Source organism: Mytilus galloprovincialis, chromosome 1 (assembly GCF_965363235.1).
Source record: "Mytilus galloprovincialis chromosome 1, xbMytGall1.hap1.1, whole genome shotgun sequence".
Classification (NCBI taxonomy): domain Eukaryota; kingdom Metazoa; phylum Mollusca; class Bivalvia; order Mytilida; family Mytilidae; genus Mytilus; species Mytilus galloprovincialis.
In genome coordinates this window covers 92,108,995-92,136,126 of record NC_134838.1, presented here as the reverse complement: position 1 = coordinate 92,136,126, position 27,132 = coordinate 92,108,995, and the positions used below count along the sequence as shown (strand labels likewise).

The 27,132-nt window shown below is 32.6% G+C and overlaps 2 protein-coding genes and 2 long non-coding RNA genes across 4 annotated transcripts in view; 2 read left to right on the top strand and 2 right to left on the bottom strand.

Annotated features, from left to right (window-relative positions):
- Nucleotides 1-324: 324 nt before the first annotated feature.
- LOC143044659 (uncharacterized) lies at nt 325-5,610 on the bottom strand. Its single transcript, XR_012968748.1, has 2 exons — nt 5,493-5,610; nt 325-596 (listed from the first exon to the last, which is right to left on the bottom strand). It is a non-coding gene; the product is annotated as an uncharacterized LOC143044659 (long non-coding RNA).
- A 2,945-nt stretch (nt 5,611-8,555) lies between these two features.
- On the bottom strand, nt 8,556-10,535 carry LOC143049435 (uncharacterized). Its single transcript, XR_012970262.1, has 2 exons — nt 10,407-10,535; nt 8,556-8,870 (listed from the first exon to the last, which is right to left on the bottom strand). It is a non-coding gene; the product is annotated as an uncharacterized LOC143049435 (long non-coding RNA).
- Nucleotides 10,536-22,155: 11,620 nt separating this feature from the next.
- LOC143044652 (E3 ubiquitin-protein ligase TRIM56-like) lies at nt 22,156-25,004 on the top strand. The gene is made up of 2 exons (XM_076216716.1): nt 22,156-22,245; nt 22,691-25,004. The coding sequence occupies exon 2, from the start codon at nt 22,700-22,702 to the stop codon at nt 24,653-24,655; it is 1,956 nt and encodes a 651-aa protein (XP_076072831.1). The 5' UTR covers nt 22,156-22,245; nt 22,691-22,699; the 3' UTR covers nt 24,656-25,004.
- Nucleotides 25,005-26,571: 1,567 nt separating this feature from the next.
- The window catches only part of LOC143044643 (uncharacterized), a 51,692-nt gene continuing 51,131 nt past the window's right edge, over nt 26,572-27,132 (top strand). Inside the window, exon 1 of the mRNA XM_076216704.1 lies at nt 26,572-26,641. Coding sequence (XP_076072819.1) covers nt 26,636-26,641 — 6 coding nt within the window. The 5' untranslated portion in view covers nt 26,572-26,635. The remainder of the gene's footprint in view (nt 26,642-27,132) is intronic.

Sequence of the window (27,132 nt, the reverse complement as noted above, 5' to 3'; positions counted from 1 at the left end):
TCACATTTGAATAATCGAATATTGACTACGTGTTCACATTTGAATACTCGATTATTGACTACGTGTTCACATTTGAATAATTGACTATTGACTACGTGTTCACATTTGAATAATCGACTATTGACTACGTGTTCACATTTGAATACTAGGTTATTGACTACGTGTTCACATGTGAATACTAAATTATTGACTACGTGTTAAAATTAGAATACTCGATTTTGACTACGTGTTACCATTTGAATTCTCGATTATTGACTACGTGTTACCATTTAAATTCTCGATTATTGAAAATAGGAAATATACATAAAAAACTATTACAACACGAAACGATAATTTTTTTTATTTATGATTTAAAATTTACAAGTTTTTCCTGAACTGCCATTGTTAGGGCACTTGACGGTACATAGTTCACATTGATTTTTGCAACTTGAATGGCATGACAACATCTGGAAAATAAATTTTCCACCACAACCCCTGATACAGCTACTGGAACTATCTATGCAATTGCTGATGCATTGGTTAGTAGCGCATGCTGTGTCTCCAAATAAGCTCAAAACGACCAAACAAAAGATTGTAAAGGCGAGTTTCATAACAAGCTGAAAATACCAAATAAAATAATTCTTAGAGTCATATGAAACTTCAAATTTAAAACAAAATATGCATATGTTTCTGTTTCATAAATAAATGGCTAGTTTGTATAATAAAACTAATGTACATATTATTTTTTCTCAGGAAAATTCTATAATTTGTCCAAATTTAGAAGAAATTTACTTTTCTTTAATTGCTTGCTTTCAGTAAACAATCCGCCGATATGTTTTCCAAATGCAACAAACTCATCGTGACCTTTCTTGTACAAGTCTTGTGATCCCAAAACGCATGGACCTGTCATTGAAGTAAACTAATATCTTATTGTACATATTATACACGAGCTCAATATCCATGCTTCTTTGTTGATTGTGTACTTAGATGACAATCCGTAAACTACAGATTCAAAACACGACAATTAATTAGCTGCCATATTTTCACATCAAAACAGAGCGAGAGAAATTTGTTTTTGACAAATATACGATATGGATACGTAAAAAAAGATAAAATCATGCATAGAAGATTATGTTTATGATATATACATGCATTGTTTCAAGAATTGGATAAACATTATTTTTCATCAGCTACTCGTTTCCGCTATGACTCTAACATGTATGGTTATAAATACAGAAACATAGATAAATAGACTTTAAGGGACCAGTCAAAATTTATCTACCCATAGGACCGGTTAAAAGTGCAGTAGGACAGATACTTTTTTTCCGGAATCGCTTTTGTTGGGACATCACTTTTTTTACAGATAATATAATATCCATATGACACAAGTTTTTTTTTCAAACGATTACTTTGAAATAATTTTTATTAACATTATAACAAAACTTGAAATAACAGTCTATAACATATAAATGTAAAAGAAAATATAACTATCTAATGAAATTGGAATAACTATGTACATGTAAACAGTAATGTTTTAATAAATTGAATTAAAAAAATAATGCCAATAAAGTTATGCATTTTTAACTACATGTAATGACTAGAATCAGAAAAATCATAAAATCAAGTTAAATTCTTATGTAAATAATAAAAAAATAAATAAAATTGATAAAACAACAAACAAAATATATAACAAAAAATAATAACATGCAAGATAAAAATAAAAATTCTTTAGTAAATAAAAATCATAAAAATGTAACATAATACATGATACAACAATGTATATAGAAACATAACTTCTAAACCTCCCTACCAAATTTTTCAACCAATTGTAACCAGAATCAGATATGTATTTATTTTCTAAATTTATTTTAAATGTTTTATAAATTATATAGACTTTTTTGTAATACAGTACAACAGATTTTCTTACTTATATGTAATATTGTAAAAATAGTGCATAACACAAATTCAGAATATGAAGCCACATTTGGCAAAAATTTAGCTGAGTTATTTAAAGCAGAAAAAAAAAACAGGGTACAAAATGAAGGAACACATGTACATTTAGTTTACATATATTGTTTTTTGTATTAAATCATCTTATTAAAATGTAAAGTACATTTGTATATTTAATAATTTGAAATGTGATGGATTGGATTTGCTTTAGGACAACCAATAGTGTATGACTAGACATAATGTATAAACATACATGTACAGTATATTGCATGAAAACAGTTAAATTTATAACTAAAAATAAATTACATGTAGTAAGCATAAACAAAAAATAGGAACAGAAATCAAACTATTACAAATTGAAGTCTCACAAAATAATGTAACATTGATTTACAGTTTGTTGCTTTTGATCATATTATAAAGACAACATATATTAAATGCCTCTTTTAACATGATTATAAGTATACTTTCATTTTCAATACATTGGAAAAGTAGGAAAGGACACCAACTTTTTTATTACTAAGTTGGCATAGGACATCATTTTTTTTCAGTTTGAAAACCAAAGGGTTGTAACTTTTATTAAATGTTTAAAATTTATTTTTTGCACCGGTCATATGTGACGATAAATTTTACCGGTCCCTTAAGAGGAAAACAGGTATGCAACATATAAATTATATCTCCGTGTAAAGGAAAAAAAGGAACGTGTAAATCTAATGCACAAAAAAGACATCTGAAATACATAGAGAACTAAAAACTGAAAATTAAAAAAAAAATATTGCAAGCGTTATTTAATTAGGACAACAATAAACGCATAGTTCTATCTTGCTACTTATTTTGACAAAAAAAAATATTACTCGTTCTGGGAAATTTCAAGTTATTCATATATAGATTAAAAGGAAAATTGATGCCTTTATTCGAGTAGCATTTTCAAACTTCTGTCCGAAGTCAAAAATTTGATTAGCAGTATCTTAGAAAATCAAATCTTTTGTCATAAATTGTAAAGTTAATATAACACAACTCGTGTTTACTTTTAGGTTATAAATTGTCTGTATTCTAAAGTTTTCTTTGTGAGCCAAAGTAATTAAAAATGATTCAATTTTATAGTACACTCCGCAACCCAATGTCAGTTTTTCGTACGTCTGGTCTGAAAGGCCAAGTGAGCTTTTCTCATCACTTGGCGTCCGTCGTCCGTTAACTTTTACAAAAATCTCCCCTAAAACTTAAGACAAATTTAACCAAACTTGGCCACAATCAATATTGGGGTATCTAGCTTTAGAAAAAATGTGTCCGACAACCCCGCCTGCTAACCAATATGGCTGCCATGACTAAAAATCCAACAGAGAAAAAAAAAAAAAAAAAAAAAACATAAGATTTAGATCCAATCTAATTGAAAACCGATCTCTCATCGCTCCCGTTTTCTGATATGTCGCGTGGGAGATCTAACGAAACCCGCTTTGAGGTCACATGTGAGTGACCTCGTAGGTGTGTCTTTTTCGGCCAATGAAATTGAGTCTTCCACGATCTTGAAAGTTTATCGTAAGGCAAAGGGATGTAACTCATTTTATTTACGACGAAATTGTCAGTCAAAATAATTCATAAACTTTTTTGATTGGCTTATAAATAGGTCGTCAATTCATTTGCATATCGTTATAAATTCATAACTTCTAGTTCACTCACATGTGACCTCAAAGCGGGTTTCGTTAGATCTTCCACGCGACATATCAGAAAACGGGAGCGATGAGAGATCGGTTTTTAATTAGATTGATTTAGATCTAGAATGAAATTCAAAACAGTGTGGCTGTGACCATTGATTGACACATTAAATTCATTCATTGACTGGGACAATTTAGTTGAACGTTTGTATGTAACGACCACTGCTCACTATGTACTTTTTAAAGACACTTAAACTATGGGGTCGCCAAAGGTTCTCAACACCTTAATAAAGTAATTCGAAAAACTAATCAGAAATAACACGATGTTTTGATTTATATCAATTATATAAATCAAAACATAAAGGTTATTCCTGATTAATTTTTTGATTTATTTTATAATTAATGGCGCTAAGAAACCTTTGGTGACCCCATAGTTTAAATGTCTATCGTAGGTACGTCGTGAACAGTGGTCGTTACAGACAAACGTTGATGTAAATTGTCCCAGTCAATGGATGAATTTAATGTGTCAATCAATGGCCACAGCCACACTGTTTTGAATTTCATTCTATCTGTCGTGGAATTTTCCGACGAATCAGCCAACCTGTAGTTGGATTGCTGCCCTTGAATAAGTAAGTTTAGATAGATTTTGCTGTTTTTGGTTATTATTTTGAATATTATTATAGATAGTGATTGTAAGCAAAAATAATGTTCAGCAAAGGAAGATCTACAAATGAGTCATCATGACCAAAGTTGTTAATTGACCCCGTAAGGAGTTATTTCCATTTATAATCAATTGTATTACAATTTTTCGTAAATTTATGTAATCTTTTACCAAAATCGTCTCTTCTGAAACTACATATACGAGTTCAACCAAAGTTGGCCACAGTCATCAATGGGGAACTTATAAAAAAATGTTTCCGATGATCCTGTCTGCCAACCAACATGGCTTCAACTAGAATGTAGGGATAAAATGCAGTTTTGGCTTATATTTAGCTTACAAGCATTTAGAGCAAATATGACAAGGGTAAAATTTCTTCATCAAGTATAGATTTATATGTTCTCAAAATTTCAGACGAATCAGACAACAAGTTGTTGGATTGCTGTCTCTTGACATGTAAGTTTAAGAACATTTTGCAGTTTTTGGTTATCTTGATGATTATTATAGATAATTAACATGACCAAATTTTCAATTGACTCCTTTATACGGAGTTTTTGTCAATTTTTATTATAGGGTATTTTGTTAAGAAAATGTGTTTGAAGTCCAGCCTGCCAACCAACATGGCCGCCGTAGCTAAAAGTAAAACAAAGGGGTAAAATGCAAGGTGTGTTTATTTTCTTGAAAACTGCTATGAGTAGAAAAAGTCTAATTTGGGCAAAAATGTTCAGAATGTTGGGATCTACCTACTGTCTCTTTTCAGCAGCACGACATACTTCAAATGTGTGTTTTAACCTTGAAAACTTAAAATGATAATTGAGATTAAAGCATTTAAAAATCAAACTTGACCCACACAGATTCCTTTTTTATCGCTATTTTGTGCATTTTTCCTGTGATCTTTTTTTTGTGATAATTTTCATATCATGCTACTCACTTGAGATTGAAAATTATCGCTAGAAACTAAGCAGTCACGTGGTGTTGCTAACGAAATTTACATGAAATTGACAACGTCGTCATAGGTAAAATAGCGATAAACAGATCATCATTGATCATCTCAACTCGATTGCCTTTCTCGCTTTCGCCGTCCCGGCTCAAGCGAGAATATCAATCTCGTTGAGATGATCAACGATAATCTATAATTATTGTATTATTTCATACATCAATTTCAAAATTTCAGGTGCGCGACACAGACTCCTTAAAGCCTCTGGTTACCTTAAAAATGCCTCCAAATTATACCCATAACATTTTCTATAGCTTACCTCTTGAGAATACAAGTAATATTCACTACAGTATAGAAAATGTAGATAATGTGTACGCAAACAAACGGATTTAAAGTTATGTAATATCAAACCGTTGCCTTTGGCAATTAAAGACTTTACAATAACAACTGAAGGGCAAAAGGTCAATACCACACCTACACAGAAAACGTCACCTAAGTCCTACATAAATTACGGCTGGATCTTTATAATGTCACAAATAACAATTATTCCTGATAGTTTTGATTACCAGAAGCTTATATATTGCCTAAGGGCCAAAACATGACAAGACATGTTTAACCCCGCCACATTCTGTATGTATGTGCCTGTCCCAAGTCAGGAGGTTGTCGTTTGGTGATATGTTGCATATTTGTTTTTCGTTCATTTTTTTGTACATAAATTAGGCCGTTAATTTTCTCATTTGAATTATCTTGCGTTTGTCGAATCGGGGCCATTTATAGCTGAATATGCGGTATGGGCTTTGCTCATTGTTAAAGGCCGTACGGTGACATAATGTTGTTAATTTTCTGTTTGATTTGGTCTCTTGTGGAGAAATGTCTCATTGGAAATTATACCACATCTTCTTTTTTATAGTTCATTTCAACGCTGTCTCTTAGACAAAAACTACTGACGAAAAATAATCGTAGTGTTTTCAGTGTGTGGCCTTGAACTTGACAACAGAACATGTTCACTGCAATACTATCTCCTAGATAGTTAACACACTGACTAGTTTTATTCTTGTTATTACAATATTAAAAGTTCAATAAATCGTGAATGCGTCCTTTCGGTTTGGGCCTTCAAAATAGGTCTTGAACTTCACAAGGGAACGTCACACTCTGTTAAAAAACAGTTGAAAAACACTCAGTCTGACGAAAAGTAATCGTGTAAAGGCTCTTTCGGTGTGAGGCCTCCAAAATAGGTCTTGATCTTCACAAGAGATAATACATACTAAAATGCAATCTAATTAAAAACCGATCTCTCATCGCTCCCGTTTTCTGATATGTCGCGTGGGAGATCTAACGAAACCCGCTTTGAGGTCACATGTTAGTGAACTAGAAGTTACGAATTTACAATGATATGCAAATGGATTGACGACCTATTAATAAGCCAATCAAAAAAGTTTTATGAATTATTTTGACTGACGATTTCGTCGTATATAAAATGAGTTACATCCCTTTACCTTACGATAAACTTTCAAGATCGCGGAAGACTCAATTTCATTGGTCGAAAAGACACACCTACGAGGTCACTCACATGTGACCTCAAAGCGGGTTTCGTTAGATCTCCCACGCGACATATCAGAAAACGGGAGCGATGAGAGATCGGTTTTTAATTAGATTGACTAAAATGCTATATCTTGAACAGTTAAAACACTGACTTAAAATAATCGTGAAATGGTCCTTTCGAGGTGTTGCCTCCAAAATAGGTCTTGAACTCGACATGAGAGTAAAGAGTTGTCTCATTGGCACTGAAACCACATCTTCCTATATCTATGTACACTACAACGCTATCTTTAATACATTCTTTCGGTGTATGACCTTCAAAATAGGTCTTGACCTTGACAAGAGAACATACATAAGTACACTACAATACTATCTCTTTCTTTTTCGTCATGATACCCCTCGATAATCGTTGTATCGACGTATTTTTTAAAACTAATTTGAAAATGGAAACAGGTATTATTGAATTAATAAGTCTTTACGTAGATATTCTTTGATTTTTGTTTCGTCTTTAAGGCATATAAGTCATTTATAGCACATATTTGTTTTGCAATGTTTGCAATTTGCTACTTATGGACAGTTCAATTTTACATCAATATAAAAAGAAGATGTGGTATGATTGCCAATGAGACAACTATCCACCAAAAGACCAAAATGACAGACATTAACAACTATAGGTCACCGTACGGCCTTCAACAACGAGCAAAGCCCATACCGCATAGTGAGATATAAAAGGCCCCGATAAGACAATGTAAAACAATTCAAACGAGAAAACTAACGGCCTTATTTATGTAAAAAAATGAACGAAAAACAAATATGTAACACATAAACAAACGACAACCACTGAATTACAGGCTCCTGACTTGGGACAGGCACATAAAATAATGTGGCGGGGTTAAACATGTTAGCGGGATCCCAACCCTCCCCTAACCTGGGACAGTGGTATAACAGTACAACATAAGAACGAACTATAAAAATCAGTTGAAAAAGGCTTAACTCATCAGATGGACAAAAATACAAGTGGACGTGGCCCGGTACTTATACATCCCGACACAAAAAAGACACAATGAACAGATCTGAGATTACTCGCAGTTATCTGACAGCTAGTTCAAAGCCACTAACAACTAATAAAAAAATCATGCAACTAAGACTAAACTATCAATCCGTACACATCAACTCAACAAACATCAAAGCAGTTTTGTAATTTGCATGTCGGAAGTTGGGAGACGATAATGCAAGCCGTTTTACTATTTGTTATTTCTTTAAGCTATCTTATAAACTGTACAAGACATCTTATATATTTTATAAGATATCATATTACAATTTTTTTAATAAGATATCTTAGAATTAAATCCGATTTCTTCTAAACAAAATGAGATATCTTATATTAAAACTATTATATGTCTTTGTAGATATCTTATTAACTTAGTCTTTATAAAATATCTTATAAAGTTTATAAGATATCTTATGTATAAACATATTTATGGGATATCTTATGAATTATATGATACCTTGTGGAGTTTATAAGATATCTTATAAAAGCTTAGATTATATACGATATCTTATACTAGAAAACTCCACAAGGTATCATATAATTCATAAGATATCCTATAAATATTCACAATTAAGTGGGGAGCCTCTGACCTTTGTCAATCTTGCATGATTTTTTTTTATTGTAATTCATTTTTGTGTTTAGGAGTTTAGTATGGCCTCCATTATCACTGAACAAGTACACATTTGTTTTGGGGACAACCGAAGCACGTCTCGGGTGCGAAGTTTTCTCGCTGTGTTGTCTCTATGACACATATCCCATTTTAATCTCAATTGTATTAATTATTTATCAAACTGACATGCACATAATTTAATGAACTAGAAATACTTTTTGTAACATTTTTAAAACAAAAATCTTTGATTTATAAGTTAAAACTGACAAGCTGTTCCTGCACGGTTAGGGCACTTGGTGGTACATAGTATACATTGAGTTTTGCAGTTTGAATGACAAGACAGCATCTGAAATATGTCTTGTCCAGCACAACCACCAATACAGGTACTGGTACCAAGTATGCAGTCTAAGGTACATTGGTCAGTAGCGCATGTTGTGTCTTCACACATGTTCAAAATAACCAGACAGACGATGATTACGGCGACTTTCATATTTAAGCTGAAAAGTAATAACATTCATAAAGAATGCATGTACACAGATATAATATATACATGCAAGTACGACTTTAAAGAGGTTATACAACAGATATATTGTACATAAGAGATTAACTTATTTATGAATTAAACGCTCGCTAGGCAATATTATGATAGTCATTTTATAAGCGGAGGAAGCTAGTGTGCTATAACAGAACCACAGACTTCTGGCAAACAAACAAAAAATGCATTCATAGTCTATTATGATATGAGTCGAATGTTGCTTCTAGATAGTGGAGTAGTAACTTGCTAAAAACGGAAATACACACACTTATATCTTTTGTATATACATGTACAGACAAATAAGCAGAAGTAGGTTTTTACATATACAGACAAAACATAAATTTTGACTATTGTTTTAACTGTTGCGTGTTAAAAGAGGCACCCAATAATTGGTGTATCCACTCCTATTAGTTTCATATATGATTTGTTTTAGAATTTTATATTATTGTTTAGAATTTCATATTATTTGTTTAGAATTTCATATGGTTTGTTTAGAATGGAGAGACTATCACCTTTACTTATAATATGAGTACAATACAAAATACATGCGAACAATTAAGCATATTTTGACAGTTCATGGTGAAAGTGACAGAGCAAGATTTTCTAAAGTGTTTACATCAAGACGGTACAACATCAAAACGGAAATCAAACTTTACAGTTAGACGAAACACTAAAGAATGGAACAAGCTGCTGCATTTTAGAACATATTTTAAATTCACTGATATAGAAGGTGTGGTGTGAGTGTCAATGAGACAACTCTCAATCCAAGCCATAATTTGTAAAAGTAAACCATTATAGGTCAAAGTACGGTCTTCAACACGGAGCATTCAATTTGGCTCACACCAAACAGCAAGCTATATAAAGGCCCCCCCCCCAAAAAAAAAAAAAAAAAAAAAACGACTAGCGTAAAACAATTCAAACGGGAAAACCAACGGTCTAATCTATATAAAAATTGAGAAACATTTATGAACCACATCAACAATGTGACGACATCAACTGAACATCAGGTTCCTGACTTAATAAGACAGTTGGAAACAAATGCATCGAGTTTAAACCTTTTAAAAGATACCAATCTTCAACCTTACCTGAAACAATTGTGTAACTTTACATCATAGAAAGACACACTATAAAATATCAATTGAAATGGCCTTATAATGAATAAACACTGTTCATTTATGCTATGTAGAGGCATTTCTTACTAAAGTGAAGCAATTTTTGTTCTTATCTTTTTTATCGTATATATAGACCTTGTAACAGACTGGACATAATTATGTTTAGTTTTTGTTAAACATAATCATAAACTGCGGTAGTTAACAAATGGCTATTTCTTTATGAGAAAAGTCGTTTTATATTTTTTAAAATATATTAAGTAGAATCTTAGTGTTTTGCTTATTATTGCGATGATCGCTTTTGTGTAGTTGTTTAACTGTTAAAGATTAACATAATTTAAGTGCAATGTATAATATCCTATACTGAAAAATAACACTTAAAACCCTACCTCTTTCGAAAGATATTCCTTACCACATAAAACATATAATTATTTATATGAAAGAACCCAAAATTGTTTATTTTATAGAAAACTTCACCAGTAACCTTCACACATTCATTTAAATCTGTTTAATAATTGCGCAGAAACAAATAATGCCTTATCGTTGCGATGACATCAATGGTAAACATGGTCTTAGGGCCAAAATATGACATGAGAGCATGCACACTGAAACACTATCTCTTTCATCGTCTATGGTTGTTTTTCTTCAGAGAAGCACTTAATAACTTAAACAAGACGTATGCATGTATTTCTTATGTGAAAAGGGACACATACAAAATTTACCGAACTCAGAACCTTTCTTATTTCTGGTTATATCTCATTGACATTTTTCGCATGTTTCCATTTATTTACACATGTATGTATGTGTCTGTCCCAAGTCATGAGCCTGTAATTCAGTTGTTGTCGTTTGTTTATTTGTTACAGATTTTTTTTTTTTTCGTTTAATTTTTGTACATGTACATTCATAAGTCCATTAGTTTTCTCGTTTGAATTGTTTTACATTTTCATTTCGGGGCCTTTTATAGCGGGTGTTGCTAAAAGGCGAAAACGGAAAACGGAACGGAAACGGAAACTGAAAGAAACTTTTATATAGACGGAATTTAAGGGAATTTTGCAGTTTTGGAGGGGAAAAAGAACTGTGAAAATCATTATATCTTGCTGATAATTTTTGCTATTAAAAGTTTTATCTATTTGCCATATATTTCAATATATCAGGCGAACAGGCAAGCAAGAGAATTTTTCATATAAGGTCGATAACTCCGGTATCGGGACCGTTCGCCCTAAGTCCATTCGCTCTGAGTTCGTTCGCCCTACTATGAAAATTTTGATATTCAGGGCATTGAAGTTGAATAAACTTATTCAGATATTTCTATGGTATATATATCATATATATTCTTGAAATTTATGGAAACATTGAAATATTTAAAAGTTTATGGCTTGTTTATGATCATTAATTGTTAAATGAAAAAATAATTCGGATAACTGATTATTGTGAAACTTGTCTTTTGATGGATTAATAATAAAAAAACAAACGTTTTATTTTGATAAAATATTCAGCTTGAAATTAATAAAAACAATGATGTACGAACTGTAAATTATGAAACGGATTTACAAGTTCATTTATACTCTAAGACTAGTCATACTGCATACATTCGTGATTGACTGAATACAATTATTTTGTTAACAAATATCAATAAAGATAAATACATTGTATTCCAGTATTCTACTATGCAATTCAAAGGGAAAATGATAAATTGATTGCGGCAATATAAATATTCTGTCAGTTTTTCAAAAACTTTAACATATTTTGTTCAAATACTTAAAATAATGCGACTAGACAGCATTTAGAAAAAAATCAGGGCGAAGTTGGACCCGGATTCGATAACTCCTGTAAGATTACATTTGACTGTTTTTACGTGCATGAATGGACATAAGGTAGAACTCAACATTCTAAAAAAAATTGAGAATGAAAACGGGGAATATGTCAAAGTGGCAACGACCCGACCAAAGAGCAGACACCATCCAAAGGCCACCAATGGGTCTTCAACTCAGCGAGAAAATCCCACACCGGAGGTGGTATCAGCTGACCTCTAAATAAAATTGTGTACTAGTTCAGTGAAAATGGGTGTCACACCTAACTCCAAAACATATAAATGAAAATATACAAGACTAAAAAGAGCAGAGGTTCCAGACTTGGGACAGGCGCAAAAATGTGGCGGGGTTGCACATGTTTTGTGAGATCCCAACTCTCCCCAATACCTCTAGCCAATGTAGAATAAAGAAACACATATATGAGGCATATAAACAGTAAAACTCATTTTAAAAGAAGTCCGAGTCCGATGTTAGATTAGATATATTTTTCACATCAGGTTTTCGTTTTTAAAGGCAGTGCTTTAAGGCCTGACTTTCAAGTCATGAGGTTCATCTTTCCTTACGCGACATCCAACAAATCTATGCTGGGGGTCATTTGGCCAGAAATAGATCCGGAAATGTTTAATTTTCTCCTCTTCTTTTAGTGGTATGAAATGGTTTTTGTTTCTTTCATTTACATTGGGAAATAAAGAAACGATCAGTGTGTATTGTTCGTTTAAACAACTTATTATTAATGTGTATTTTGCATTATAAGCAGTCAACCTGATTACAAACTATCATTATTTGAATTCCGTGTGGAAAGAGGTCGGGTCAATTTCGAGGGGGTCGCCCCGATATTCCGACAACCCGTTAGTCCGACACCCCATTGGTCCGACACCCCAATAGTCCGACACCCCAAGTACTATCTGCGATCTAACGATATTTTAAAATCATTTCAGTCGTTGATATTACAATTAAAAGTCGACTGAATATGAATTATATTGCATATTATACAATTTAAAGCATTTCTGTACGTGAAGCCGTATGACGTTATAGTTATTTCGGTTTCAGTTATGGTTACAATGTACCAAATAAAATTACATGGGCGCAGCCATTTAACATGACATGGAGATAAAAATAGATGGCTTTCTGTGATTGGTTGTTATATCTTTTATATATTTTTCTTCTGGAAAGCATTATGAATGAAGTTTCATGCAAGCACAAATTTGTCCTTAAATGTATAGTATGAAGGGCCGGAAATATTTTTTTTATGTTGCTCAAAATTAGGCAAATTTTTCTCCGAAATCGTCAGGTATCAGGGGCGTAGCTGAGTTGAAATAAAGTGCAAGCATTTATAAAATTTTTTTGGACCATTTTATGATGAAAATGATAAATACCCTATCTGTTTCTTATTATACCATATTTCAAGAAACGATAGTAACATCCTAGTGGGTTTCGTAATTTGGAAACCCGGGAACAGATAAGACACAAAATGACAAGCAAAAACTTTCAACATTGAAAACTAACTACAGATGAAAAACACGGACCCCGAAAAAATGTGGCGACCTCCGGTGCTCCGAAGGTAACCAGGTCCTGCTTCTTGCAAGACACCCGTGGTGTTTCTCACGAGGGTCATTTTAAAATCAAATGAGAGGTTTCAACGACAACGGTAGAAGGTCATTTGTAACACAGATACCCTAGGTGAATCAATAGTCTTTTGGACGAAATGACAATGGGAATACGAAATCGAACGGCTACTTTTAAGTCTTGACTTATAAGTAAGGGAAATAAATCTAAGATGTTTTCAAGGTGATTTTATTGAGCCTGTATAATTAAATGTTAATACTGCATGTAAGACTTAAACTAAAGTATAGACTAGTTAATATCCAAAGTCCATATATTTTTTTTTTTGCCAAGGCAAATGATCTCAGAACTCTCTCGGTGTCAATATCCATTTCTCTGTGAACATGTATGAGGGCCAACGAAGATAGTCTGTCCTGTACCATGGTTGAACGGAGATAAGTTTTCAGTCGGCGTAATGAACTAAATGACCGTTCGGTAGTTGACGTAGTTACTGGCATTGTAACTAGGATTTGCAGTAACGTCTTGTGAAAACGATGTACATGGCTCATTTACATCTTTGCTGGGCGAATTAGATAAAACGTTTTGGCTTTCGTTATCCGCTGCCTTCTTGCTAAAATAAAAATCTAGCTTCTTCATTTTTATTTTTATTTCTACCGGGGTTAAACTTTGTGTCGTGATTGTAGTTGCAAGTACAGACACCGCCAGACACGATAATCCGGAAAGACTAAAGACTATCCAAAATTCAATTTCAGGATTTTTTTTTTTTTTTTTTTTTTTGTGAAAAACATGTGCAAGCAAATGATTTTTTGCGTAAAGGCAGCTACGCGCCTGGGTATCGTGAAAAACCCCAAAATTCACCAAGAAAAGCCATGGGACCATATATATATTTGAGTGCGGTAAAATCGCAAATAGATATCGAGCTTCAATTAGACAACAGCAGTTTTTCTTTAATTAGTTTATTAAAAGCTCCTTTTAAGGAGATAATTGCTAAAAATAGCATTGCCGGCAATGAGGCCACCATTTAGTACTTTATATCCTTATATAAGTTGCAAAGTATCCTGAATCTGGGTCTCACTAATTAGAGACAAGAAGCGTCAAAAAGTGATAAGAAGCGACAATGAAATTAATTTAGCGGTAAGAAGCGACAATAAAATAAATTTAGCGATAAGAAGAGTCAAGAAGACATTTAGCGACGATACATAAATGAAAAAATATCATTGTAACAACTTATTCCCAATAGGTATTAAAAAAAATGCGTTATTTTTATAAAAGGGGCGGTTATAAAACATTTTTTTTTATATATTACATTGATAGATAAAAAAAAATTTATGAACAAGAAAGGGATTGTCTAGTTTTTATTAGATATAAAGAATATGTTTTATGCAAACGCTAAAAATTTGAAATCAAAACAAAGATTTTCCAATTTCCTTTTAAAGAATTTTTTGAATAAAAACCATGCAATATCATTTCCTTTCTATTTAATAAACAGTGAAATTCGTCGTTCTTCATAGGGACATATTTAATAGGTGTGCCGGCTTCACAATATCACACCAAATGAGAATAGCCTCGTGAGAGAATAACGATTCGCTTGTCCCTTGTTTGTTATTGTCACTTCGTCACTAAATTATTCTTCTTGTCACTGTTTGTCGCTAAAATTCTTCTTGTCTCTTGTTAGTGAGACCGATCAGTTCCGTCCTTAACTTCCGTTTCTGCACTGCAAACCACACAATTAACGATCCTTGTTGTTGTGTACCTGAGTGTCATTTAAGAGGAGGACATGCATTTCCAAATGACTTAATAAGAAGGAAAAGTTGGATCAACGCCATGGCTCATACGTAGATTGTCACGATGAAATCGTAGAGTCCATCTTAATCAGCTGTTGTTTGTAAGGCACATTTTACCGAAAACGACTACGTTGAGGAAACTATTCATGGTAAAACTTTATTTTCTTTAAGAAATATATACTGTTATTTATATAATCGCCGTGCAATTAAACCAAAGTCTGTTTGCAACCGCAATTATCGTTTTAGAATATAAAAAAAGGGGGGAGGTTTAATTCAAGACGTCATAATTTTTGGGATTACGATTCAATGTTAACTGTTTGAGATTTTTTGGTGAATTCTACAATAATAAGGTTTTCCTAAAAGAGGTATATCAGTATGATACTGATAATTATTTTAGCAGTAATTATGTTAAATTAAATGTAAAATGTAATGACAGGAATTCATGGGCTATATGCATCAGGCTTTCTTGAAAAATATCAATGACAATGTAAACAGGAACAAAACATTGACATGAATGATGCTCTATTCTATGTTATAGTTATATAGGTATGTGTGTTGCACAAGTCTTTCACAAGTTTCAAAAAAGCTAATGTTATAAAACTTTTTTTCAGGGCACAAATCCACTTTAAAGAGACTTGTCTACTGCCATTCCCAGCCTATTTTCACGCACCATTTGCAAGCAAGAGACTGAATGGTTTGCAAAATTAAAAATCAGGACGGTGTCCCGTTAAACCAAAAGAACTAAACTGGATGAATAATGTAGGAGAAATCTAGAGGAAAGTTTTGATTTGTGAAATTGGTTTTCCTGAAAAGTCATTCATCCTGAAGAAAGGATTTTTAACTGTCCACCACCAACTGTCGAGCTAATGTTGAGCTTCACAGATGGAATTACTCAAACACCTATCAATGCCTATGTTTTCAGCACAGATTTCGCAAATCATGACACAGCTTTGCATTTTTTATACGTTAAGAGTCGTATACTAAATTTTATTTTTATATAAATAAATATATATTGTGTCATTTTAGAACTTGTATTTTGCCAAAGGATGCATAAATGAAAGTGGTGCAATTCATTTTGCTTTGATATATAGATTTGAATTATAATTGTTCATGTTATTGTAATGCATATAAAAATAAGGAGATGTGGTACAATGTACATTGTATATACATGATATTTAGTGAGTTTATCAAACTTAAGTGAATAAAAAATGGGTATAAGCAGTTACAGGTACTACTGTACAATCCCAAACAATGAGAAAACTCATACCGTAAAGAGAATTTCATATTCACAAGTAAGTTTTGTTTTTGCGTTGAATAATTTTCTTCTATTGTTTTAATTGCAAATATGGGAAGTGGTTAAAATGCTAATGAGACAGCTTTTATGGCCACCAGATGTCATTGTTTCCTTAATTATAAACTCCTTTTTCATTCATACCGGTAGATTACTTTATCATGTTTATACTGAAAAATAGTTTTGCTTGGAGTTAGAAACATACCTGCCAACTTTTCAAAATGCCCATGGGGGTTTTACGTGAAAGATGGTTCTTATAGTCCTACAAAACCTTCAAGGGGGCCTTCAAATATATTCTAATGTTGTTTTTTGGTTTCTTTGTGCTTTAACAAGCTCATAGCCTTGTTAAATAAATTGTTTTCTTTAAAATAGTGGACAAAATTGCTCTTACAAAATTTCCACTTTGGAGCCTCCATGGGGGAAATCCCCCGCAAATAGTGACATTTGGCGGGTATGTAGAAAAAGTATGGTCATCAAAAGAGTTGACATGTTACTAGGTACATTTACCATTATGTTACTTGATGTTCTTGTAATACACACAGTACAGAGACTAGTCAATCTTTGTGAACTATTTTTCATAGGATGGGAGTCATTGAATATGCGTATATAATCAATAATTAAAAATAGTCTATTTATATTAAAAAGGAAAAGTTCTTATGTGTCTTAAAATGCATTTCATGGCGAGGTACAGAAAATATAATGTAAACAGTAGACTATAGATATAGGTGAACTAGGTACAAGAGAACTCTAAATCTTAAATACTACAAACCACCTCTGTTCTATGGAAGATAATGATATAACTGGACCAGAAATACACACAACCAGTAATTAACTGCCTTTACAGAGCTTTCGCGCTTTGATTCATAGTGTTTCTTAATAGACAGCACTTGCTTATTATCCCTATGTTTTAATTTAAGCCATGTCGGCTAACTTAGCTGACAGGCTGGGTTATCCAACACAGTTTTTGAATTAGATACACCTATGGTAATTGTTGCAAAGTTTAACCAAAACTCACTTAGCAGGGCCAGGTCAGATGAAAAAAACTCTCTCAAAGTATACCACTAAAGACTTAAGCAGGTCATAGCACCAGCAGAAAACGACCATGACAGAGCAAAAATATTGAATGAACATTTCACTATAATTGTATCAACTAAAAAGACATCAACTGAATATCTATAATACTAAAATAACGAGATCCAATTTGTCAGCCGTCATGGGGTAAAAACGACAAATCAACGAATTCAACTTTATATATAGCTAATATAGGACAATGGTGTTGATTAAAAATTTAATTTACACCACTTCGGACCCTATACACAGGTCATAATCACAGGGTTGACACTACTAATTTCATTCATTGTCACATTGTTTCGTATTGTAGTGTTTTAATCAGCACGACTTTATAAGATGACAATACGAATACTAAAAATCTAGACTTAATAAGGCTGTTAGTTTTCTCGTTTGAATTGTAACAGTGTTTTAAATTGTCTTATCGGGGCCTTTTATAGCTCACTATGCGGTATGGGCTTTGCTCATTATTGAAGGCCGTACGGTGACCTATAGTTGTTAATGTCTGTGTCATTTTGGTTTTTTGTGGATAGTTGTCTCATTGGCATCATACCACATCTTCTTTTTTATATTAAAATAAGGCGTTTAGGTACAGATTCCAATTTGTTAGCCAGCATGACGTTTAAATGGCTAATCAAAGAATTCAACTTTATTTATAACTAATATAGGACAATGCTGTTGATAAAAAATTACTCCATTCCAGGCCCTTTTGTTTTCCAAATAATTAATATTACCAAGTTCCAGGTCGACGGGTTCAAACAGAAAGATTTTGAAAAGAGAGAAAACTCTGCATCTTATAATCAGCATGACTATCAGGTGACAATACCAATACTAAAAATCCAGGCAAAAATAAGGCTTACACATAGTTATATACTTTAATTCAGTCACGGATTCAATAATTAAAAATTATGAGGGCCAGAAGAAATAGGCCATAGAATGTAAAAAAAAATAGACCTATAAAATATAAAATGAATTAGCAGCTATCAGATTATTATTCACCAATTTTTCAACAATCATCAATACCAGCTTGATACCTGATGAATGGACAACAGGATATATTTGTGCATTTCCGCAATTTAAGTATCTCAAACATGCATTCTCTGCAAAATGCTGCAGCATATATTATAGTCCAACATAATGTTTTACCGTCTAGATTATTAAAATATCATTAATGCTTTACGACTTAGATGCATGATTCTTTTATTAGTTGGTAGTGGACTTGAAATAGCTGTCAGTTAACTGCTGGTACTCTCAGATATGTACCTAGTGTCTTTTTGTTATTGGGATGTACAAGTACCCGGCCACGTCCGCTTGTATTTGCGTCCATCTCAGAAGTTACGCCTTTTCAACGGATTTTTATAGTAAGTTCGTTCTTATGTTGCAATGTTATACCACTGTCCCAGGTTAGGGGAGGATTGGGATCCTGCTTGCATGTTTAACACCGCTATATTCTGTACGCATGTGCCTGTCCTAAGTTAGGAGCCTGCAGTTCAGTGATTGTCGTTTATTTATGTGTTACATATTTGTTTTTCGTTCATATTTTTGTACATAAATAAGGCCGTTAGTTTTCTCGTTTGAATTGTTTTACATTGTCATTTCGGGGCCTTTCATAGCTGATTATGCAAAATTGAGTGGAATTGAACTTTCAGAGAAGAATTAAGCGGCATGATATTTGAAGCAGCGTTGACAATTTGATTTTGGAAACCTTAGGACATGACTACAACTAACTTGGTGAGGGTACTGTGCAAATTGTATATATCCATGTACTAGACTACTTATTGTTCGCCACTTTTTTGCACATCAATTCGTATCTATTGATTTATATTCTAAGAGATGTAATGATTTTCCTATGTAAATATCAAACAGCATACTTCAGTACTGCAAGGATTTACTATACAAATCCTTGAGTATTGTAAAAAAGTGAGAAAGGCTTTCATTGTACAGTGGAGATTTTGCCAATTTTTTTCATAAAAATAAAGTATATAAAAGTTTTATTCTAGTTCCCTGGTTTTCATATCGGATTTTGTCCACATGTACCATTGTCCTATTAGCTTTCTTTTACGTTCTCTCCATTATACAAAAAAAGATACAACGAAAATTACCAATGAAGAACAACGCAACAAGATACACCGCAACACTAATCTTGATTCATGGCAATCAAAAAAGAAAATAGAAAGAAATGATGCAAAGGATTTCCCTAAAAGTTTTTTACTTCACAACCTAGTTATAGAATCCAGGCCGATGTCAATCCTTTTTTTAAGGCCTATAGAGATTTTTTTTATGTTGTTGGGTTGCTATCTTATTGACATTGACCAAAATTAAAAAAAAAGAAAAAAAAGTCGAACAGACTATCCTGATTTGCACGAACGACGTACAGTATTTCAATTATACTGTCTTTATGCTTTAACATCTTTTATTTTTAATTCATTTCTCTGAGTTTTTTCTTGTGAACATGTATATAAATAACATGTCTATGTAGATAAAATAACCAAAAAGAAAAGATGTTATTTCTTGCTGTTTCCGTTCCGTATTCCGTTCGGTTTCCGCCGTTTAGCAACACCCCTTTTATAGCTGACTATGGACTTTGCTAGCTGTTGAAGGCCGTACGGTGACCTTCAGTTGTGGATTTCTCATTTTGGTCTCTTGTGAAGAGTTGTCTCATTGGCAATCATACCACATCTTCATTTTTTTATAATTAGTAGATTAGTTATGAGATATTTGTTTATGACTAAACTCTTCATTATATGCTAAAAAATGAACACGGACATTACAAATATGTAGCAATTCAACGAATACGAATTTATATTTACTTCGCTGTACCCGTGATCAACAGCGTTATTTTTTGTTGTTGTTGAAAAAGTATATAAACTTCTCTATAACCATACATAGTTAAAATGGAATTTTGTTTTATAAACAATCTCTGTAATAAATTATCGTTTGAATAAATTGATATTCACTTGACGACTTTTTCATTGGCGCTGATTAAATAAGGTGTATAAAGTTTATAGATACCAAAATCTAATCGTTTTCTATGCTGCTTTTGAGTATACTCAGTAGTAAGCAGATAACCTGTCCATAATCAGTGGTTTAAAATATTGATTTATTGATTAAAAGTCTTTACAAATCAATTGAAAAGTTGTAAAGAAATAACACACTCTGAATAATATACACCTCTTACTTTATCATTTCATGTATTTAACTGACAGAATTACAAATGTGTTAGGCTAGACACTAAAAATATCAATGTTAAACCATTTTATTTCAGAATTTTTTAAAATATTCAAACTAAATTAAAAAAAAAAATATAATACATAGTAACATACATCACTTAAAGATGCATACCATGACATGTGCATTGAATCAATATTAACAAAGCTGTCTTTACTTTGTGATGTTCAGATTTGTTCATTGTATCGTGAAGTTGAAAATGGCAAAAAGTTCCAAACTCTAAGCAATTTAAAAATCGTATTTTTCAAAATCAAATTGCAAAAAACGAGAAACCACTCATCATACAAATTTATGAAAATAGAAAATATTTTTTTTGTTGGAATTATCACAAGCTCTTTTCAATAAAATGCTACGCTCGGTCACAGTCTAAAATTTGAAAATATGAACTGCATGCGCATGCATCAGTTGAGGGAATAAAGGGCCAGAGTAGAACAGCTAATAAATATCGTGTATTTCAACTTTGCTGAACGGAGGAGCAAACTTTGAACACAGCCACATAATGTATTTGACAAGATAAACAAGTGAAACTTATTGACATTAATCAGGACCGACAAACTAGAAGGATAACTAAATCAGAGCTGATTGTTCGCAAGCAGTATAACCAACCTAGTGGTACCCACATACAACACCCCCTCCCAAGAAAAAAAACCCCAAAAACGTTAAAAATCCAAGTAACTGTTCACTCTTCGTGTACTTTACGAAATACTCTCAACAGCCACGATAGTGATGTCATGTTTATAAGGCAAACCACAAAGATCATGTGGGAGTATAAAACAAAAAAAGATCAAAATGCAGAACTAACAAGACCAAAAATTAAACCCAAATTAATAAATTGCCATAACCGCCCAGGACATTTCAATAAAATAATATTCTTGTGTTGAATGACCAGTAAATTGGCACAACAATTGCCTTGTTACAAATTGGGATACAATCCACTGAAATGTTTCACCACATATACCATGCATCGCATTTAACGTTCCGATTCGTCTTTATTTGTCTGCATATTCTCACATCCAACACAGTCACAGGACAACCCATCAGCATGAATGTTACTGCTGTATCGGAGAATTCCAGGAGACAATATTTCTATGCCCCAGTCAAACTTTTGGGCGGAAGAAATAAAAGTTATAGTTTTATAGAAAACAACAGTTCCATAAAAATAAAAAGATCAAAATATATTTTGTACACCATTAAAAAAGCCCAACACTTTTGAGATCACCAATGAAGATCATTAAGGAACAATACTTATCATAAGCACTTGCCATTTTTAGCCTTGTCTCCTACTATTTGTAAAATATATAACTGTACTTAAACCTAACATCAAACTTCAGTAGCCTAAAGTGACTTTTAAAAATTGATCATAGATTTAATTTATAACATAGTGTTTGTTTAGGTAAATAGTCAAAATGTAAGAATTCACTGATAAGTTTATGCTGAGCTCTACAGTTTGATATCGTTACTCAAACTTTCAAAGCATTAGAAGGTAAGAATAATGCTAGAGATTTTTTTTATCATGAATTAGAAAATTTGTACTCTAATATGGTTAGAATCATAGAAGGTTTTTTTTTTCAATTTTTATATTGTAGTTACTTATCCTTTTTTTTCATACCAGTTTTTTTTTCAACTTTTATATTGAAGTTACTTATCCTTTTTTGCTCAAAACTTATTTTAAATTATAAAAAAATACATTTAACAGATTGAAATAAATTTCAAGAAACAAACATAGTGGATTATCATATTTCCTTTTTCCTTTAGATTTGACAATTCTTATTTTAACAAAATGACAATATTTAGAGACTTCTATACACATAAAGCAATCCTTTACTTCTTGTGGTCTTTAACGAACATCATTCATTTATGTGTAATTATTTATTTGTTTTAAACCGTAAAAATCATTCAATGATTAAACCTTTTTCTAAATTCTTCAGGGGATTGGAATGTCTGGGGCAGTAGCAAATCCAGATTCTCCACCCGGAGATATTGTCTGTGATGTATGTAACAATGTTTTCCAAAAACCACGGATGCTACCATGTCTTCATTCCATGTGTTTTGATTGTCTACAGAGAATACTAGACACAAACAAAACTGCCGATACGATCGAATGTTCCACTTGTGAAGAGACAATCGAGATATCAGCCCATGATGCTAGAGAATTTCCATCCAACGAATATCTTATTACAGTTATTGATGTATATTTTTCCAGACATGGAGGGGATAAACAATGTGCCATTTGTGATTTACGAAGCAAGAAAATACAAGCCAAATTTAGATGCGTTGACTGCGAAGATTTTCTTTGCGAGGCATGCGGTGGCGCTCATTCATCAACAAGACTGACTATTGAACATAGCGTATTGTCGTTAGATGAGTTAGCACGTGGTTCCCATGACGATATAATCCGCGAGAAAAGAATGATGCATTGCCAGCATCACGAGAAAGAAGTTCTTGATCATTACTGTAAAAGCTGTAACAGGCTTGTTTGTCGGGAATGTCGACTCAATGATCACTTTGATCACTCTGCTGTACCAGTTTCGGATGTGGACGAATCTAAGCGTGGGAAAATTTCAGAAATAATTTCAAGGTTGGATATAAAGATTAAAGATCTGTTTGATGCTGATGTTGAATCAGAGACTGTTGTTCGCGAACTCGATAAATCAGAACAAACGGCGATCGATGAAGTAGAACATACAACTAAACAGTTACAAGAGAGAATAGAAAAAGAGAAGACGGACCTGATAGATACTGTAAAGAAACACGTGACCACAGAAAAAGAACGGATAAATGGTCAAAAGGATGGTATAAATCAGCGCCATGCTCTTTTAACATATGGCAGCGAGTTTTGTTCTAGAGTTACTGAAAATGGCAAAGAAGCGGAAGTTATATACATGGAACCAGAGCTCTCAGGAAGGCTGCGATATTTGGATAGATTGCCACAGCCAAATACAACTATACGATGTCAATTTCCTGAAGTCAAGTTACGAAATCTATATGGTAATGTTAATAACATAAAGTTCTTTGAATTTACTCCTGGTACAACGAGTACAGTGGCATCAATTCTTCCGCCAAGTGTTGAGGAATCAGATATTCCGAAAGTTCTGTCTTTGAATCTTAAACGACGGATAAATGTCTTTTTATCAGACGATGAAACATCTCCAAAAATAACAGGACTTTGCGTGATCAAAAATGAGATTTATGTGAGCGATTATGCCAATAGGAAAATAAAGATATTTTCATTGAAAGGAGAGCACATTGACACATTGCAAAACATTGCCGCTTTTAGTATTACTGGTTTTGATGATGTTATTGCTGTAAGCGATCACTTTGCTGTAACTATACTTTCCAAAGATGAATCGATAAAGTATAGAGTTGATCTCCAAAGCACTAGTGCGTCTTATCCTCTGACCACAATGCATGGTAACACCTTTGTTGTCGCCAACAGCAAGAATCATATCTACATGGTTTATGACAAGCATGGAACTAACGTAGAAAATCATAAAATGGCGCGATCTACTAGAAAATCTTTCAGCCGCGCGGTAACGTATTTGACTACTACGAGTAATGGTGACATTGTTGCTTCAGATTGGGGTACCAATGCCGTTGTTGTCATGGGAACGAATGGTAAAGTCAAATTTGAATATACCGCCAAACCCTTAAGTTATACTAAAGATTGGTCGCCTGGTGGTGTTTGCGTCGACATACACGACAACATATTTTTAGTTGACCAAAGGCAAGGAAATGTTACAGTCTTAAACCCAACCGGTAAAGTGGTACATCGACACAACACGAAGAAAGATGGACTTGACCGACCAGTGAATATCGCTACAGATCATAATAGTTACATATATGTTTCTGGTAAAGGGGGTCTGATTCATGCGTATCTTACAGAATATATTTAAAAACTAAACCTTACGCATTTAGAACAGTCTATTATACCCTCAATATATTCACTGGTGATAAAAAATAACTTTAAGTTGTTGAAAGTTCACATATTCAAATATATTAACAAAGGTGCAGTACATAGTTTATTTAATTCTTTTAAATGCATTAGGTAATCTTTGTTAAAGAAGTATATGTTTATTTACGTTTTATAAGAAGAACTGACATAAGGAGGTGCTTATGTATGCATGAGTTTTAAATCAATTTTACTGCTCACCTTGAAGTAGATAGAAATCTTGTATAACTAAATCTTAGCTGAATTGAAATAACTTGAAACCTGTAATAAACATAATTTCAAAAAAGATGCAATTTGATTTGAAATTGAATTCAAACTAAAGCGACCAATTAATGTTTCGCTCAGCAAAACATGTAAATTCGCTTGTTAGACAATTATTGTATTTTCTATTTGAGTAAAAGTTGTGCGAATGGGTAATCATAGAATTGTCTTGTAGCAACAAGAAGTCTTAGTACTCTTTACCAGGGACCAAATGACATAAAAGTAACAACTATAGGTCATCGTACGACCTTCAACAATGAGTAAAACCCATGCCGCATAGTCAGTTGTAAAAATTCCCGAATTGAGAAAAACGTATTTAAACAATTCATGGGGTCTACAGTCTGTATAGCCACTTATAGTTGTTAAATTCTACGTTATTAAGTCTCTGGTGGAGTTGTTTGATTAGTAATCATACCATATCTTATTCTTATAGTTCTAAAATATTAGGTCGGGAATGCGTTATAGAAACGAAATACGAAAAATGAAAATCTCTTTGACGTATACTCCATTAGTTATGTGATCTATATAAAAATACTCAAATGCATGTATATGTCAAAGAGACGACAGCTTAACGACACAGAGACATTTAGAGACCAACAATAAAAACAAAACCTAAACATTATAATACAAGACCAATACAGGGTGTGGGCCTGATTTACTGTATGCAATTGTTTGTGGTAACACGTATACTGGAGCATGACGGATCATTCCAGAACATAAAAATAGGGGAAACAAAATAAAAGAATCACCCCCGGTGAGGTTAATTTCTGACTCTAGACAGTCTCTTTATGTTTGCAATTTCCTTGCGACTTAAAAGTGGACATTAAGTTTTGCTGTTTACATAAGAAGAATGAAAAAAGTGTAATATATATATATATAACTCGTCTTAAACATCAACCCAACAATGTTATATCTGTAAATTTGCTTTCGCTAATTTTTTGTTCTTCCCTCGCCGGGATTCGAACCCATAATATATATCAAGATAGACGTCGGGTTGTTGTCTCTTTGACACATTCCCCATTTCTATTCTCAATTTTATTTTAAAAACAAATTAAAGATAAATTCATATTATTATTTTTTTCTGTGATTGAAATCTTTGTTTTTACGTTATAAGATTGAATCCAAAATGCATGGTTTCTTTTATTGTCTCGCCATTCACCGATATTTTCCTAATATATTTGTTAAAAAAAATTGTAGACTTACTTATCCTTTTTATCTTAAAAAAGCATTTGTTCGGATGATTTTAAAAACTATTGTCACAAATTTCTGAAAATTTCTAGTCAGTCATTTTTGAAAAATATTTACTTTCAAATTAGTTCTACCGCAGACGTCTGATGAAGTCACCTGCCAGTATATCCATGGTACAGTCGTACATTATGTTGTACGTATATCACTTTATGTAATAAGCGATTGAAAAATTTGGTAATTTTGTTATTTTCCGTTTATCAGTAACACAGGACAATTGAATATTACATAATAATACATTAATACAAATAATTGAAAATCTGCTATCACATTTACACAAAATCAACTTCCTTAGAACATACCGAATACACGTACAATATTAGTGTAGCTGATAATGATTAGATAAATAAACAGTATTAATAAAAATTGATTGAAGTCCACCCAGTGATGTAGTATAATAGGTACGGAGATTATAAAAATGAAGGTATGTTCAGAGGTGAAATATCGAGTATGTTTGATATATATCATGCTTCGACAACAAAATCATTTGTTATTATGACACTTTTTATATTGTTAATTCACAATTTAAATTAACACGTTTGCCCCTGTATTACATAAATTTATTGCACCATATATGTATCATTTGTGTTGAAAAGTAGACCCTTATAACATAATTTAGAATGCTATTTATAGACATTTGTAAAAAAGAAAATTTGAATTTTGAAATGAAAGGATTAAAAAATATTTCTAAAGAAACAGATCAGTAAAACAATCACAAATAAGAGTGTTTTAAGGTTTCGTTCATAACTGCATTGTCGAACTTAAACTTTTCCATTGTTTTGTTCACACATCGTTTTCAATATAATGGAGTTTCATGCGACTGCAATACAATTGAGTGGTTTAGCTAGTTATAAAACCAGATGTAATCCACAATTTTCTACATAAGCAAATGCCTGTTCCAAGTCAGGAATATGA